The sequence below is a fragment of the Lepidochelys kempii genome, chromosome 3 (genome assembly GCF_965140285.1).
Source record: "Lepidochelys kempii isolate rLepKem1 chromosome 3, rLepKem1.hap1, whole genome shotgun sequence".
Taxonomy (NCBI): Eukaryota; Metazoa; Chordata; order Testudines; family Cheloniidae; genus Lepidochelys; species Lepidochelys kempii.
In genome coordinates, this window is record NC_136382.1 from 143,026,639 (window position 1) to 143,044,648 (window position 18,010).

Sequence of the window (18,010 nt, forward strand, 5' to 3'; positions counted from 1 at the left end):
CAGGATACAGTCCACCCAACAGAGCAAATGTGGCAGGCAAATTGCTGGTTAAAGTGTATGAAAGAGAAATTGAGCAGTGTGCAAAAGGTCTAGAGCGTGAAATTGTTAAGCTGAGTCTTGATGAGTGGAGCAATGTCCACAATGATCCTGTTGTATGTGCTTGTGTGACAACAGAAGAAGGGAATGTCTTCCTTAGAGAAACAATTGCTACATCAGGAAATGCACACACAGCAGAATACTTACAAGAAGTAGCAGTAAAAGCTATAACAAACTGTGAAAAAAAATTCAAATGTCTAGTACACAGCTTGGTCACAGACAATGCTGCAAATGTATCCAAGATGAGAAGAAATTTAGAAGAGAGTCCCAAGCTAACAACATACGGTTGCAGTGCTCATTTGATGCATCTCCTAGCCAAAGACTTCCGTGTTCCAGAAATAAAGGCTAATGTTGCTGAAATTGCAAAATTATTCCGTAACCAGCACTTTGCAGCAGCTGCTCTGAAAAAATTGGGAGGAACCGAGCTAACTTTCCCACAAGATGTGCGATGGAACTCAGTAGCGGACTGTTTTGAGCACTATATCAAGACCCTAATGTGATGACAGTTTGTGAATAAAATTGTGAAAAAATAGATGGCACTGTCACAGCCAAAGTTCTCAACATTGGGCATAAGAGAAATGTTGAACACATGTTGAGTACCCTGAAGCCTATTTTTGTAGCCTTGAACAAAATGCAGGGAAATAGCTGTTTTATTGCTGATGCTGTTGAAATCTGGAAAGAACTGACTGAGATCTTAAAAAGAGAAATATGCAGTTACAGAGTTAAATTACAAGCATTAAAAAACAGATGGGACAAGCACTATCTCCAGCTCATTTTCTTGCAAATATTCTCAATACTCGGTACCAAGGTCAAACCTTAACTGAAAAAGAGGAGTAGGCTAGGACATGGACTTCCAGCAGTCATCCCTCCATAATGCCAACTATAATAAACTTCAGCGCTAAGGGTGAACCATTCAAGAAATACATGTTTGCTAATGATGTTTTAAAGAAAGTCACACCAGTGAACTGGTGGAAGTCACTTAAGCACTTGGATTCAGAGACTGTTGAAGCGATAAAAGTGAGATTAACAGCAGTAGCTTCTTCTGTTAGCGCAGAAAGAATATTTTCTTCCTTTGACTAATTCATTCCAAATTGAGAAATTGTTTGGGGCCTGAAAAAGCAGGAAAGCTTGTGGTTTTTTTCCCCCCCAGATTATGAACAAACAGGAAAACGAAGGTAAAGACGACTGAGTTAGCTGCAGAAGCCAGTATTTTAAGTTTCTCATGTTGACCTGGCTGACATAGTCTATTTACTTTTTGGTTGTTTTTTTTTTTAAATATTTCATTTAACTATTTTAGTTAAAAACAATTTTAACAAAAACAAACCTAATTTTAAAAAACTTGAATGTTTAACTAAATTCAAAAATGTATATGCTTGTTTTTTAAAATATTATATGTTTGCTGTTGAAGAAAAAAATCCAGAATACATAATGTTGCTGTTTTAGTTAAATAAAACAATTTAAATGTCTGTCTGGTGATGTTCTCTTCCTAATACAGCATGGCAAGAAAATCCTCCAAATATTAATGATTAACCTGTTGACCTCCCAATGACTTCATAAATATCTGTTTCAATTAACTTTGGTAAATGAAGTAACCGAACAATCATTCATTTTCTGATATAGCTGTAAAACTAATCTGAAAAGTTTTTAAGATAAATCACTTTAAAAATGTATAGTCCTTACCTTCTAAAAATGAAACCTACATCTATCTCTGAGTTGCGAAGAATATATGTATTAAGGTTATAAAAACCAACAAGAATGCACTTTTATGTAGAAATCCAAGATTAAATAGAGTCTTCCTGATTAGTGATTTACATCAAATCCATCCTGATAAAAAGCATTCATCTTCATGAGAGCATCAATAAAAAACACAAACATACTAAGAGCTGAGCTGTGCAAAAATATAAGTGAAATAGGAAAAGTCATTTTTAAGCTAACCTGCTAGCCCTACTGCTTTCCCAAAAACAAACACACTGCTATTAACTCCATTTTCCTGCTACGCAGATTCTGAAACCCAAGGCTCCGACAGAAAGCTATTCTGTTCACAGAAGCCTGCCTACCTTATGATTTCTTTTATTGCTTAATTTTTAATTGAAGTCAGCAGTGCAAGTAGGGTGGAACGGTCTAGTCCACCGTACCAGCAAGGTATTTATAGCAGGTATGACGCACCGGAAAGAGGAGCAGCAGAATGTGGGGCCGCTGGTTGGCCCCACAGCAGCAGGTCCTCTGCCCCCCAGCCCTTCCACACAGTGTGTCCTCTGGCTCCCAGCAGCAGCCCCGCCAGAGGACAGGGCTGGGGGCGGTACAGCCGCTGCCGGAGAAGCTGTCAGCATTCTGCTCCTCTCCCTGCTGTGAGTCCCGGGAGAGGCCTGAGCTGCAAGGCTCTCCCGGGAACCACAGCGCGGAAAGGAGAAGAATTTAGGGCCACTGGCTGGCTCCATGCCAGCAGCTCCTCTGGTGTGGCTGCTGTACCGCCCCCAGCTCTGCCCCCCACCCCCAGCCCTGTCCTCCGACGGGGCTGGCTACTGTACAGATGGAAGAGACCCAGCTGGAAGGGCTGGAGCGGTAAAGCCACGCCGGAGGAGCTGCAGGCATGGGGCCGAGCAGCGGCCCCACATTCTGCTCCTTTCGCCGCTGCAGTGCCAAAGGCGCAGCGGGAGGAGGACAGAGCCCCCATGCCCAGGTACGGGGGGTGGGTCATGGGGAGGGGACAGAGGGAACGTGGGGTCCTGGGCTGGGGGTAGGGCGGGGAGGAGTCACTCCCCTGTCATCATCCCCTGTAAGGGTAAGAAATGGATTCCACTTGCACCACTGATTAAAGTTGAGGAAACAAGTTCCCCCACTGGATTACTAGCAGCAAATACTTTTTCATGTAGGAAGCCATGGCTGACTGATTCTGAAGCAGACAGTGCTTTGGCATGCCACCAATATTACCCATCAACAGTACGCTGCTGTCATGATGTTCTATTGCAGCATTTTACCAATTGCCTGGCATGAGAATAACTGCTAATCCTCCATGAAATCAACTGCTTCCCAAAGCCACCACTCTACTTGATGGTTTTCCTTCTACTGTGAGGTCTACATTTCTGGGGGTTTGCATTCTCCATTCTCTGTGCAATAGCCTCCCGTATGCCGTCTATACAAGTGTCTGCTCAATTTGAAACACAGGATTCTTCTAGGCTTGTCTTTGCCACATCAGGCTTTAATGTGTCTCACAGACTCCAGAGCAAACATGGATACAATTAAAATCACATTTTATTTTGAGAGAGCGGTTAAGATTTGCTTCTATTATTTTCTGGTACAACATGCCATGGTTCCTAAGAATAGCTATTGTGGCTAAAAGGTTAAGAGCAATGGTATGGAAAATTCTGTCTCCCCTGCTGTAAATCATTGGGATAATACGTGGAAATAAATAATATGAAAAAGTCACATACAAGATTAAACAAACTACAGCTATATGAAAATATATGGCTTCCATTCAGTAAAGTACATGCAGCGTACTCCTAAGGGAGTACTTACTATAGTTTTAGATTATTGATACCATATTTCTTCCAGTCTTAGTTAGCATTTTTACTATTTTATCAACATCTATTTAGATCTTTGCTTCTATGGCTGATGCATAGGGTGGCTTTGCCGCCCTTGGGAATCTCAATTTAAATAAAAAAACTCAGCACATAATGTAAGTAAATATTGCATGAATCACAGCAGCACTATGGAGTAATTCTTGAAAAATTAAGAAGTTACATACTGTAATAGCTAATATATAGGCTGTTACTCAAGCTACTCCTATACCAATTGTTTCTATGCTTGCTTAAGGCCACATTATCCATGGTAAAAAGGGTAGCATTGCCTTGTGATTAGAGTGCAGAGCTGGGAGTCAGGAGAATCGGGTTCTATTCCTGGCTCTGCCACTGACCTGCTAGGTGACGTCACCTCACATCTCTCCGAGACTTAAGTTTGCCTATCTGTCAAATGAGAGAAACAATATTTCTCTCTCCCCCTGGGGTTTTAGTCATTAATCTATAAGGTGCGCCAGAATCCTCAAATGGAATGCACCACACAAGTGTAAAACATTACCTTATCTTCAAAACCCATTTGTAAGAACAAAAGGCCCAGGAAATGCTGCAATTTCAATCTCAGACTTTTTACTTAATGCCTCTTGCCCAAGGGTGGCAGAGCTGGGGAGGGAGGATGCCAAGGGGGCAGGTGTATAGCTATTCAGAGCCAGAGAAATGAATCTTTACACACAGTGTAGTCCAGCTTCCCCAATCTCCTTTGCAGCATGACTCCCCTTAAAGCTGCCATTGGCTCTTCTTTCTGCACCTACTCAGTAACACCTCTCCCCAGTAAGGTATAAAATGCAAAATGGGATTTATGCCAAAACAGCATCTGGACCATTGACTTATGTTTACTGTCATCCTGGGCTTTTTTCAAATCAATGGCTCAGGGTTGAATAGTTCCACATTGTTATCCAACCCTGAACCATCCAGCCCCTAGCCACTGCATCTAACAAACCCAACTAAACGTATTCAGCAACTATTCTGTGCAGAAGTGATTAAAAATGTTCAGAGTTTCTGTAAGTGTCTACACAAAATAAGGTTCAAGTATTGAAGTCAGAAAATGTATAAGCAGAATATTCAAGTACATCATGGATATTATAGAGCAGAAATAACTAACTATATTTCATTTCCTCTTGCTGCAGTTACTATCACTCATTTGTTTTTAGTTTTATTTACAGCCAGTAGATTTGGCTCTACCTGTAATCTCAGTGTCAAGACAGCACGTCTCAGAAGCGAAGGTAAATGTTAAAGAATTGATAATTCATAAAGACTCATCTCATCTGTAAACAAACCTGAAGGTCAATGGTGGAAGTCAAATTCCAGTTGGATTACAGACAAAGTCCATTAGGTAGTAACTGAGCAAGATATTTCAGAGGATCAAAAAGGAAGCTAATGAGTTTAGCGTTGGGTCTGGTCCTGACACTGCTGTCAATATGGAACTCTCATTGACTTCACACGCACACACACACAAGGCATTATGTTCGCATTCTGACCAACCAAAATCAGATTTTTCCAGATAAGCCAACCGTGCATCTGTAGATGAAAGCTAACTACAAATCATTAAAAAAATCTCACACGCTGGACAGGAAGATGACACAAACTGGCTTTTTATTATTTGGGGGTTTTTCCTGCCAAATTGAGTGAAATGAATGGGTAGGAATATGACATTACTTTAAATTCCTAAAATCCTTCTGATGCTAGAAATGTAGGGATGGTAGAAGAGGTGTAGAAAGATGTACCTAAATGAGTTAATTTGGATGTAATTTTCTGTTGAATTTTTAGCCCAACTTAATGTTTTGTCAACTGTAATGATCTTTTCAAGTTACATGCTATTATATTTGCATAGCATTATAAAAACCAACAGTGAAGGAGGCATTATTTTTAAAATACCTTAATATACAAATAAAAACGAAGTAGCTGGCATCAGCCTAGTCCCTAACAGCCATTTATCAACACCATAAATCCAATACATAATTCTGCACGAGTCTCAGCAGTGTGGCAGATTAGGCCTGAGTTACACTTACAGAGCTATTTCATAAATATACAGCTGCTTATACCACTATGGTACCAGAACTATTCAGACTTCTGTGACCACTCGAATTATGGGGAGGCTGAAGAGAGATCTGTAGAGTTAGTGCTGGAAACTTCATAACAGCAGACGACACTCCACACTGCCACTTCCCTTTTAAAAACAAAATAAAATTGTAACCTTACATTATTTCCCCACATCTCATATCCTATTAGTCCTCCTGACTTTGTTGGTGTAAATGGGTGTTCCTTCTCCACTAATATGATTACCAAATCTAGGAGCTTTTTCCTCAGCACAATGAAGAGGGCTGTATCTATGTTGGTGTTAAAAGGAACATCCTGAAGTGAAGGTTTGTTTGCAATGACCCCCTGTCAGAACCAATGTCCACAATCTGGGGCAGGGAGGACTGAGAGGTAGCATGAAGATCAAACCCGTTTTTTCCGCTCACTCTGCCCTTAAATAGATTATCACAATTTAAGACTCCCCATTCCTGTTCACTTCCCCTGTCATCAACAACCCCCTGTGAGGGTCAAGCGAAGCCTCTGCCATCTCCCCTGCGTAGGCAAAAGTAGTATCAAAATTCCTTCAGATAAACAGGATCTGACCAGTGATTTTTTGGAAATTGTTTGTTTTAATGAAAACAGAACTGTACAAATTTAAAAATCTTAAAATTGGCAATGACTCGATTTATGTTGAAAAGAATTCCTTTCAAGAAGCCAAACAAAAAGAAGTCAAAGACTAAAGGTACTACTGAAGTGTATTTAAACTTTCAGACTTGAAGAATGAAAAAAAGGATCCTGAGGACAGCACATCAGGAGGGAGCGGTCCTCCTTTACAATTCACAATATATTTTTTGCCTCCTTAATGTATAGGTTGAAGGATACACTTTAAGCAAGCATTGCTAAAGACTACCACCTCAGGCAGCCATTTTAGTTCTTTCCAAGATAATCAACTACTCAGACTCTACCTAAGGAGCCAGAACATCTTTCAGTTAAAAGTGAATGCTCTTTGCATGAGGAATCCCATATAACAAAAACCTACATATTTTACTCTATTTCACCTCATGGTCCAGAATAAACCTCGAAAATTTAAAGTGGACAAAAAACTTAGCTTGATGCACTTCAAAGATGTCTATGAAATTCTAATTTATATGGACTTTTCTCCTCTTTGCTGTTCTTTTTTTTTTTCCCCCTTACATGGTTGCAAAAAGAACTTATAATATTCCAGGTTTATTCTTATTATCAGTCTAGACTGAAATATAGAGGAAAATGTAAGGCAACGTTTGATAGGAGACTGGTTGTTAGTAACCTATTATCAGATAAAGAGGAATGCATAGCTCCAATGCTCATAGATGTGTATGTCTCCTATTGAAATCAACAGAAGCAGAGCATCTGCTTCCAAAGGCAGAATTTGCCTATGAGTAAGAATTACAGGATTTAGCCCATTATGAGAATAATAGTTCTCTCTCCTCTCCACGCCATCCCACATTTAGAATGAAAGCACCAGAAATAATGGGCCAAATTCTGCACTCATTTCAATTGATATAAATCCCGGGAATTTTTGGAGTATAACAAAGAGCAGAATCTGGCCCCACATTTTATAAATGTAAGGATTTGAGAATAGGGAGGGGACCATTTAAAAGGTCACGGTTTTGTTCAGTTTACTCCAATATTAGTTATTTCTATTTCCTCACCACCTAAAAACACTTTGAAATAAACACTGGTACTTCAGACGAAAGGCGCACAATCTCAGAATACCTTGCAAACATTAAGAGCCAAATTCAGACCTGGTGTGAGCAGGAAACTTACTGAAGCTCCAGGTCTGAATTTGGTCTAATATGGACTCTTCTGAGGGCCAGTTTTATTTGTGGTGTAATTCTTCAGTGGAGTTACACCAGGTTTGAATCTGGCCCATGTTTTACAGATTTCGATAAATGATGTATGCAGTTGCTTTCACTACTACCAATACCTCAAAACTGTATACAATAAAGGCTTGACCCTCCAGCCCTCACTCACTTCACAGAAATCCAACTGACTACTTAGTGGGACTATCCACGTTAGCTAGGAAGGGTTGAAGACTTAGATCCTAGGACTAGTTCCAGCTCAAGGTCATGGAGACACCGGTAAACCATAAAACTCGGTTTCAAGATTTATCTTGACATTCAAATTTCTCAATGGAATTAGAGCCGCATCATGTAATTAATTGTACACAAATCTGTGGTTAATATTGAGGATCAGAAATTAAACAAAATCACTATCCAAGTGTACATCAGACAAGCTCTATTTTAAGTATACTGGAGTTCGCACAGGGTGATCTAATAACCAAACTGCAAAACTGTGACACCTGCTCTGAGGATGGTGCCCATGAGAAGGGTTTGGCAGCTTCAGGAAGAAAGAAAACTGCATATACATGATAAGAGCAAGTTTTGAAACATATCATTAAGCCCATCTGCTATTTTCCAAAGCGAGCAGTTAAACTTTAGAACTGATCCCACAGAAACAGACAGAGTAAAATTCTTCTTCCACTGAAGTCAGTGGCTTAACTTCCATTGACTTCAACGGGGCCAGGATTTCACACTTAGTGTAATTGCTGTTTTTAAGTTGTCACGAGTATTTAACTGAAGGTATGTCTGTACTGCAATTAAACACTCCCGGCCGGCCTATGTCAATTGGAATTCGTGTCAGCTGACTCAAGCTTGCAGGGCTGTAAAATTGTAGAGTCCCAGAGCTGGGGCCCCAGCCTGAGCCCGAACATCTACACCACAATTCCCAGCCCCGCAAGCCCAAGTCAGCTTACTTGGACTAGCCAAGGGTGTTTAATTTAGTCAGACCTTGAGTTAGCAACAAATTTTCGCACACAGCAAAGATCAGAAAAGGAAGAGGACTGTTTAAAGCTAGCTTCTTGAGAGTTCTTTTGACCTGCAGAAGCTGTCTGGAATTCAGTCATCTCAGTGCAGGACTGTTTTTCTCTTTTGTTTTGCTGTCTGCTTATTTTCCTTCTTGAAGTTCTAGCATCTATCAGAATGAAAGTGACCTTTGACTGTATTCTTTTGCAGCATGCCGTTAAAGGATTGGTTCCCCCCAAAAAAAAGAGTTTAAAAAAAAAAAGAAAAGAAAAAAAGAAGGGGAGTTCAATTTAAGAAGGAGCACTTAGTGAACTTTAAAGAAATGTGGGGAAAACAACCAGGTGGGGAAAACAATATTAGGACCTGAGACTACATAGATGTAGTATTTCTTTATTCTGTGACCATGCATATAAGCCATGACAGCCAGTCTCTTTCAAAGTCACTCTTGTAGAGAAGAGGCCACATAACCTTCTCATCACAGGATATACAGTGCTAAAGCCTTAAAATTTCACCTGAAAGAAAGGAGTATCCTCTTGTTAGATTTTAAGAAGAATTCAATGTTTTTCCACTGGCATTCAGCCTGTATGGCAGGAAATCCCCTGTAGCACAGGTAGAGTTTTGAGAACATTGGCTGCCTTCTCATATATGAGACAAAGATTGATATATTAAATATTAAACATTTAAATTTAACTGGAAAGGACAATATGTGCAGGTATATCACATGCTGTTAAAAACTGGGTACACTGTAAATTTATGTAAGGGAAATTAATTACAGTTAATTACACTACCTTCCAAAAAGATTGGTATATACAGTATTATAACTACACCTGAGAGGTGATATTGTTCTTAATGCAATGTGTATGGTTGGTTTTAGCTAGTGAGTCCCCAGTCAGTACAATTAGTCATTCAGATTCCTTCTTTCTGTAATTGCCGTTTTTATAATAAATGATAGAAAGTAACCATAGCTGTGGTAGGTCTGTGCCAGCTACTTTCCATGCTTCTAGAACCATCACGTGTGTTTCAGTAATGAGTCCACATAACCAGCACTACAGCTGATGGCATGGTCAGCCCATGCTCCCTATATTCCTCTTTCCCCTCACAATAAGACCCCATGAGTGGGGAGAGTTTCGACCTAGCACTGTCTTGCCAGTGACTAGATTATTCCAGAGTGGTCTCTGGATTCAGTTCCTATTTCTCTTTTTTATTCTTCTTCTTCTTCTTTTTAAAACTATACATATATATATATTTCCATACTCCTTTACAGAACCCAGCTGGGGAACGGAACCTTAAAATAAAATTGGAGGAACAGCAGCAAAGGAACAAGGGAACAGAAACAAATTAAAATGGACTGAGGGCCTCCTGATGTGCAGAGGAAAGACTGGAGAGGCAAGAGGTCCACAGCTCCAGCCACCAGATGCCACTAGTGGCAGAAATCGGGCAATTTGACAGTAAAAGCATGTTCATTGTCCCTACTGCAGTAATAACTACAACTTAAATAACAGAAGTAGCTTAGATACATTCAGCACAATGGTAACAAAATCATTCTTAAGACAGGGACATATTGCATTAAAAATATCTACATTTCTCATAGCATATCAAAACTTGCTATGATACACTTCAAGAACGATTGGCTATTTCACGTCCTCTAATAAACATAATATTGAGCTGGCAACCCCTGCCTTCGCTCTACCACTGATGTGAATCTCCATCACCCAACTGGGAAATTTTCAAACAAGCACTTTTGTGCTTTCTCCCACACTGCCTCAACTCGTGGAAGGAGATCCCTGTTAACTTCCATACAGCCACCACATTGTCCACCTTCAAATTCCTCCTTAAAACTCTCCTCTGCTACTTTGCCTATAAAAAAAACTCAACAGTGATTAGGCAGCTCATGTGCTATGACTGTTGCTTGCCAAGTAGTTCATAAGCATCTCATTGTTACCTTGCAATTCCCTCCCACCTACTGTTTGTTGTACCCATGTGTTGTATCCATCTGTTTAACGGAATGTAAAGCTCTTCAGGGCAGGGACCACTTTTCTGTCATGGGTTTGTACAGCACCTGCTTCAATGGGGCCTCACTCACAATTGGGGCCTTTGGGTGCTACTGAAACAAATAATTTGCTCCTTCTCTAGGCAATGCCACAAATACAAATAAATAAATATATTAATAAATAATACAGGTTTATCAAGCCACATAGTTGCAGGCCTTTAGTACCAGTTTCATAAATGTTAGTAAAGCTTTTTTCTAATCTATTTGTTTTCATATGAACTATAAGACACTAATATACAAGAACTAAAAGCAAACTCAAAGAGCCTTCATTTTCAAAACCAGAATTTTAAAAATCCCAGAAAATATATTGTAAATTCACTCCAATTATATGAAGTCTCAGTCCAGGCTGGAAGCAAAAAAAGAAATATTGTAAAAATTCTCATTTGGAACACAGGAAAGTAAGAATGTAGGAACTGTCATACTAGATCAGACCATTGATACAATTAGGCCAGTATCCAACAGCGGCCAGCAACTGGCAGTTGAGAAGAAGATACAATTAAACCTATAGGGGAAAATTGATGAATAATCTGCCTACAGATAAAATCTCTTAGCTTATTCAGTTAAACCATGAAGCATGAGGGTTTATATTCTCTTCTGAAAAAAAACCCTGCTTCCTATTTAACGTACATCTGAACTTTTCCATCATCCAGCTAATCCTTCTTTGAATTGGATTAGGCACTAAGTTTAAAAATATACAAATACAACACTAAGTCACCCAGGAGTTTCTGCTAAGAAATCCATGCTCTGCACAGGGGTGCATGCCAGCTCCAGTGGCTACTCCCCTCTATACACCCATACAAGGAATTCCATAGTGTTAGAAGGCAGGGGAGGACAGGCAGTGGAGGAGCAGTTCTGTCCTTAGATAGGAGCAGGGTCATTTCTGCCTTACTTGTATGATATATATACTTCTATACGCTCACCATTATATCTGCATTTTGTTTCTTTCTGTACCACACAGCAAAGAGGAACAGGTGTCATAATATTTGCCAATTACTAGAAAATATAATAGAAATTACAATTTTTTCCATAGTGGTTTGCTCATTCTCCAAACTATGAACATCAAGTATCTACACAGTTTTGCCAAGCATGGAATAAATACATATATTTTAAAAGTCCTAAATAAACAATTAAGAATCCTCCTAATATCTTACAAAGACTTAATTTATTTCAGCCACCTTATATTTTATAAAGAATTTGGTGGTCACTGTGATGGGGTGTATAGATCCCAACATGGCAGCAGACACTAAAGAGTTAATAATGAGAGCAATCTCTTCTCCAGCTGCAACTAAATGGCTGGTTAGCAACTGCTGGAATAACAAGCTGCAACCCAGATGGAGCAGGGCAGCTACAGGAGGGGCTAGGAGCCATCACTGAAGAGCTCCACAGCATCAGACAGGGGAAAGCTGCCCAGAGAGACCAGTTTCCTGGCAGAAGCATCCAGGGGAAGATTACCATGCAGAAGATGCCTGCAAGAGATAGCAAGCAGCCCAGGGAGGCAGCAGGAGACATAAGTAAACCGTCCTTGACTGGCCAACTCAGAGATCCCAGGCTGGGACTCAGAGGAGAGGGCAGACTTGCATCCCCCTACCACTCTTCCCAGGGAAGGGAATAAAGACTGCTGAAGCTTCAGGGTGGTGGTCATAACATAAGACTATTTAACTTGATTTTTGTTCCTGCTTCAATTTCCTCTGTCCTTCCCCTGACAAGGGAGGGAAAGGGACATATCGGGCCTGAGACTACCAACTGGAGGCCCATTACAGGACATTTCAGCACTCACCTCTTACTACCCCAAAAGTGGAGGGAGGGCTGAAGCCACAGAGAGAGGCTGAGCACCACAGGCCACATTTCTAAACTGATATAGATGGAAACCGAGGCAAATGCCCAGCCACGAGAGGATGCATTAAAGGGGAGAAGCCAGATGACAGTCCGAGGGCATTACCCAAGGGACAGAAAGTGGGAACTATGAAAGGTATGTGCGTCTTTTAAAGGCTGTATTTTCCAGCTACTTCATAGGAATCTCTCTCTTTTGTATTCTATCACTACTTATGAAAACCTAAAAAAATTTTTAGAAGATTTACAATAACTATTTTTCATTTGTAGGCAATAGGTCCAATACTGCTCTGAAAGAAGTCCATGGGAAGAATAGAGACAGGCCCAGTATCATTACAGCCTCTATTTCATGGATTACTATTATGTACAAGGCCACACAGCACGGCAACCTATGACTTGATTGATTCCACTACCCAAGGCTCATCTTCTAAGCCTCAGATTTATTTGCCGTGATGCCAATTCTCTTCACAGGGTTAATACATATGTATATTTCAAGTAACAGCCACCTGGTAAAATTCATACCAGAATAGAGGGCTTGCACAAAACAACAAAAGCCTCTTAGTGGAACTTAAACACACTACATAGAGGGTTTGAGTGACTCATTGGGCTTTCTGTGAGCTTTCTTCACTGCCATAAATTTCACCTTTTGTAATAATCATGGTTTGCCAGAGAAAGTTGCAATTGACATTAGTCACCAAATTCAGAAATCTGTAAAAATTCAATCTAGACAATATATTTGATAATGAGGCTCATATTCCCTTTCAATTTTTCTTCCATTTCAAAAACATTCAACCCATCGTGCAAACAGACAAAAAAACCTATATACTGCAACTATTAAGAGACTCTCCCTTTTACAGGACTAAAAAAGTCTAAGGGTTATTTGGGTAACATCATAATGTAAAAACAGTTGACCACAACGTGTGTGTGAAGGTGAGAATGAGAAAGATCAGTCATGCTGGAGTATATGTAAATGTGCTAGCAACCAATCAGAAAAAAAAAACCACCATCTAAAATTCTTAAGTAGAAATGTAAGTATTCTCCATGTACAATACCTCTAAAGAAATTGTTTAATGAAACTTCCTAGAACAAAGGCAACAAAATACGTACTGGAAAAGTCAATGGTATATAGCACATAATGTATTGAACATTTAGTAGATGTGGAAATGAAACTCCAGTACTTCTACCAGATCATTTATGTCTACCGTCTCGTTACAGATGGCCTCCGACACCTGAAATTACCATTTGAGGAATGTAATAGTGTTATGGAACACGTTAACACTTGTTATTAAAAGGACAAAACAGGAACATGAATATATCTCCAACTACAGGATGTTATGTTTTGCAGAAATATTCCGAAGTATGAAACAGAGTATGGTGTACTCTTTAACATCTTTTTCAAAGGACAAGATAGTTGGAAAATAAATAACTTATTAATCATTCCAAGTCATTTTTCAATCTTTGTCCCTTATTAAATTACACCAAAAATGTCGTGTTCATTTTAAAATTCCCTTTTCATGCAATTCCTTATTTTAATTTAAGTAACAATCATATCAAAAGAAAAACTGCTGTTCAAGGGATGGGAATTTGCTTAAATAATTACTGAAGTGGAATAGACTTTTCTGGTCATTCTGACATTATGTCATATATCACTGCACTTTCTGAAAGCTTTCTGGATGGATGTGTTGTACACCCAAAAACTAAATCAAGAAGAGAAGTAGATAATTTATAGAGTTGTCAGGAATCAGTTTAAACACTTACTTTTGCGAAGATCTGAAAAATGTCTATTGCAGGTAGCAGCTGAAAAGCATCCTGGATCTCCACTCTCAAATAAAGCTGCAATGTCTGTGCCAAGTGCCTGAGACCCTCTTTCATTTCTTCACTTAACTCTTCAATATCTTAGGGAAAAAATACAGCAAAGCATGAATAAAACCTTCTGTCAACATCTTTAAGAAGCCCAATGGCAGCAGTTCAATCTAGACACCTCCAATCCCAAATTTTATTTTGACAGAAAGTAATTATATACCACTATTTTTGACAGCTACGTATCACCACTAAGCAGAGTTTATCAAGTGCTACTTCCAAATCACAAACATTATGGTGAATGAACAATCAAAAGCCTAAAGATAAAACAGATGTGTAAGCAGATACAATATGTTAAATACTAAATTAGTCAATTCAGTTTGTTACAATTAAAATGTGTTGCATATTATCCTACAGTTTCATCCTCCTTACAACCAGATGCATTTCTATATCACATTCTTCTTATGAAGTGTCAAAAATTGCTTTATGCTGACAAATGGAATAAGCAGAGTACAAGGACTATGGTACACACAGAAAGGGAAAAATACCACAAAGATTGAGTTAAAGAAAGCTGAAATTTAAAACCAGTACTAATGCAAGTAAATATTATTCTGATATTAAATAATAAAATCACAATTTCAAAGGAGGACAACAGGAGCTGCATGTGCTCTGCATCTCTGCAAATCAGGCTAGGTGAATTGCCAAACAAACAAACAAAGAGCAAATCAATGTCAGAGCTGGGAAAAGAACCCAAAATCTCCTCTCAGTTCACTGGGCCACACTTCCTCCCTGTCTCCTCCTTCCTTTGAGTGTAGTTACAACGAAGGGAACAAGGAGTAATGAAAGAAAGGTAACGTGGATGAGTTTAAATGTCAATCATAGAGTAAAACTAAGAGGAAAGTTTCAAAGTGAGTTTATTATTATATGTTACTGATTAAATTCATCACTGGCAGAACAAGCAAAACTCCAGTGAAATTGCACCCATCTGCACCAAGGGTCAACTTGGTTCTGTTATTTTTAATGTTGAGCTGCACTAGGGAATAGAAATGACTTTCATAAGAGGTGGTCAAATCAAAATCCACTGAAATCACAACCATAATTCAGCAGGCATTTATTGGAGAAAATTAACAATATTAGACACCTGTAGAATAGATAGGGAGTTGGAGTAAAATAAATTAGTAGAGATTCCATCACCAAAAACACTAAATTAATCATCCAAAAGAGGTAGTGCTTTGGCATTCTACTCACTCAATTATACCTCCATAAACAGACTCTTCCACCTCATATGATCAAAGACGTACAGTAGGGCCAACAAATTGCCACTATCAGAGCACTGCCTCAACACACACAGTTGTGCTAAACCCTTCCAAATGTGACCCGCTTTATCCATATGCTGTGTGGCCTCAATAGACCATTAGATTGCTTATAGCTTCAAGCTTTATAAAAGATCATAATACTTTGCATTTATAAAAAAACATCAGTTCCAAATAGTCCAAATGCACATTACAGAATATTATTATTTATTATGAAGACGGACAGACTGGAATCACTTCACCCCCCACCACTGAAAGGAAACCAACTCTGTGACAGAATGCAGCAGTAATTTAACAGCCCCCTGCAGAGCGACACTACAGTTAGGACAGATGTGAACAAGAATATTGCATCAGCTGAAACTTCAGGGAGTATTTAGAGAGGCTGAAGCAGAATGTAATTACTCAAATTGGAATTTATCCAGGACACCAGCAATTCTTGCAAAAAAGTCCCATGAGATATTTAATGGCAAATGATCAGGACCTTGTTTTTCCCCAACTCATCATGAGACCAAAAGCAAAAATCAAAGTGAAACAGAACCTGTAAATACCTTAATTCTGTGTGCTTAGAAATATGCTCAATTGTGTCAGACCCTAGTCTTGGAGAGACAATGCTATATAAGGTTTGTGACAACTTTACTACATTATGCACAGGGATTTAGATATGCAGCTCCTGCTGATACTAGCAGGAGGCAGACAGCAAAGTATTTGCAAACAATGTTGTAAATATACTCCTTTCTGCATGCATTACAACCTTTAAAGAATAATATAGGATTTGAGTCTTGATAAATTTAAACACAGTAGAGCTATAGCCTGTAGAACCTTCACCGATTTTAGACCTTTAAGTACTAATGCATAAAGAGTAATGCAGAAGTAGCAAATGCAGTAGAAGATCAAGGTGACATTCCAGACCATTAATCTCAGATTTAGCATGTGCAACAGATTCTGGGTGATTATGAAATTGGCAGAGTAGATCTTGAAAAGAGGAGGGGGAGGAATATATTGCTCCTCCCAAAGGAGAATGCATATATACAGAGAGAGAGAGGGAGAGGGAGAGAGAAGCAAATGGGTGAAGTGATATTGGGGGTGTATAAACCACACACACAGTAAATCAAAGAAAATAATTCTCATTCCAAAGAAGTAGTACATAATAGTATTGAAAAGTAATGATCTGATGGACAGCAAATTAAGGTAGCGGTACTATCAGTCCATTATACAGATCCCTTGCAACTCCTAGTGGCAAACAAAAATGGCAGCAAAAATATTAACTTCTGTAAAAGTATTCACTTGCAGTTGTGACGTAGATGTCTAGACTAGATGCCTCTGTGATGTACTGAAGATTCCTGAAAATGGAGTGGTCTCCGGTAACAAAGATGGAAGCCAGCTTGTGTTGTGCAATGCCTGGATTTTCTTAAAAATGAGAATTTTATTGCAAGTTTTCTGGCAGCGGTTCGCAGGCTCTTTATCATTTTATTCACACTCAGCCTGATCCTTCAGCTACTTCAGCTCCTAATACTCCTGATTCCCACTGACTTTGATGAAGGCAAGGTAAGTTCAGGACTCTCAGCATCTCAGGAGATTTGTTTTCTATACCTTACCAGACTGTGCCCTCAGTTAATATGCAAGAAATTAAGACCATAAAGTAAGACTGTACCATAGCAGCAGCAGATACCCAATGCTTCAAAGGAAAGTCACTGCCCACTGTGCACCTGGTCAGACGTATACTATATTACGAAGGGAAATTTCTTACTGATTCCAGCAATGTCCTGAAGCATGAGGATCAATCGTTTTTAACTCTGTAATCTAACTAGAGTAATTGTAAATGCTGTTTTTATTCACGTGTCTAATCCCTTTTTAAATATTCCTAAACCATTTCATTTAAGAATATCCAGCACTGCATTCTACTAGCTGATAAAAGGAATCATTTTAATTTTGAGTTATCACTTTTAAATTGGTTGCCTTACTAATGTTCCTTTGCCCTTGTATTATGCAAAAAGGTGAATACAATGGCAAGCACTACAGCAGAAAAAGAAAAATAGCATAAGTAGTAGTTGCGGCTTCGGGTTTTTTAATGTTTCAGTGAAGCTACATATATGAAGTTACTTAAAATCCAGACCATGTTTCCTTGTCAAATTAGAACAGTTTTAAAAGGCAAGCAAAATGTTTACATTAATCTACACAATGTCCCTTTTACTATTAATTTTCTCTTGTGCTGCAATAAATTGAATTAAGTGTACTCTTTGCCATTTAAGTCAGACTGACAGAGACTCTGAGCTATTAAAGACTTGAAAGGATCAGTATTGTCTATTTTAGAAGTAGCCTAACTTTGAAAGACTAGAAGGCAGAACCATTCCACGAGTACCTGAAACTTATGGAAACACAATCTGATCTTTTTGTCCACACTGAATTTTCAGAAAAACATACATTTAATAAGAGCTTCAAACAGTCGCATTTTTCTCTTATTAGAAGTTCCGTTGAATCTTTATGCACAAA

The 18,010-nt window shown here is 39.0% G+C and overlaps 1 protein-coding gene across 5 annotated transcripts in view; it reads right to left on the reverse strand.

Moving 5' to 3' along the window:
- The window catches only part of SMYD3 (SET and MYND domain containing 3), a 658,827-nt gene that overhangs the window by 536,477 nt on the left and 104,340 nt on the right, over window positions 1–18,010 (reverse strand). For 4 of the 5 annotated variants that reach the window (XM_073338294.2, XM_073338292.2, XM_073338291.2 and 1 more), the window contains 2 exons: window positions 16,805–16,927; window positions 14,166–14,302 (listed from right to left, as the gene is read on the reverse strand). In XM_073338294.2, the coding sequence (XP_073194395.1) occupies window positions 14,166–14,302; window positions 16,805–16,927 (260 nt within the window). The remainder of the gene's footprint in view (window positions 1–14,165; window positions 14,303–16,804; window positions 16,928–18,010) is intronic. The other variant, XM_073338293.2, reaches the window with a different exon arrangement.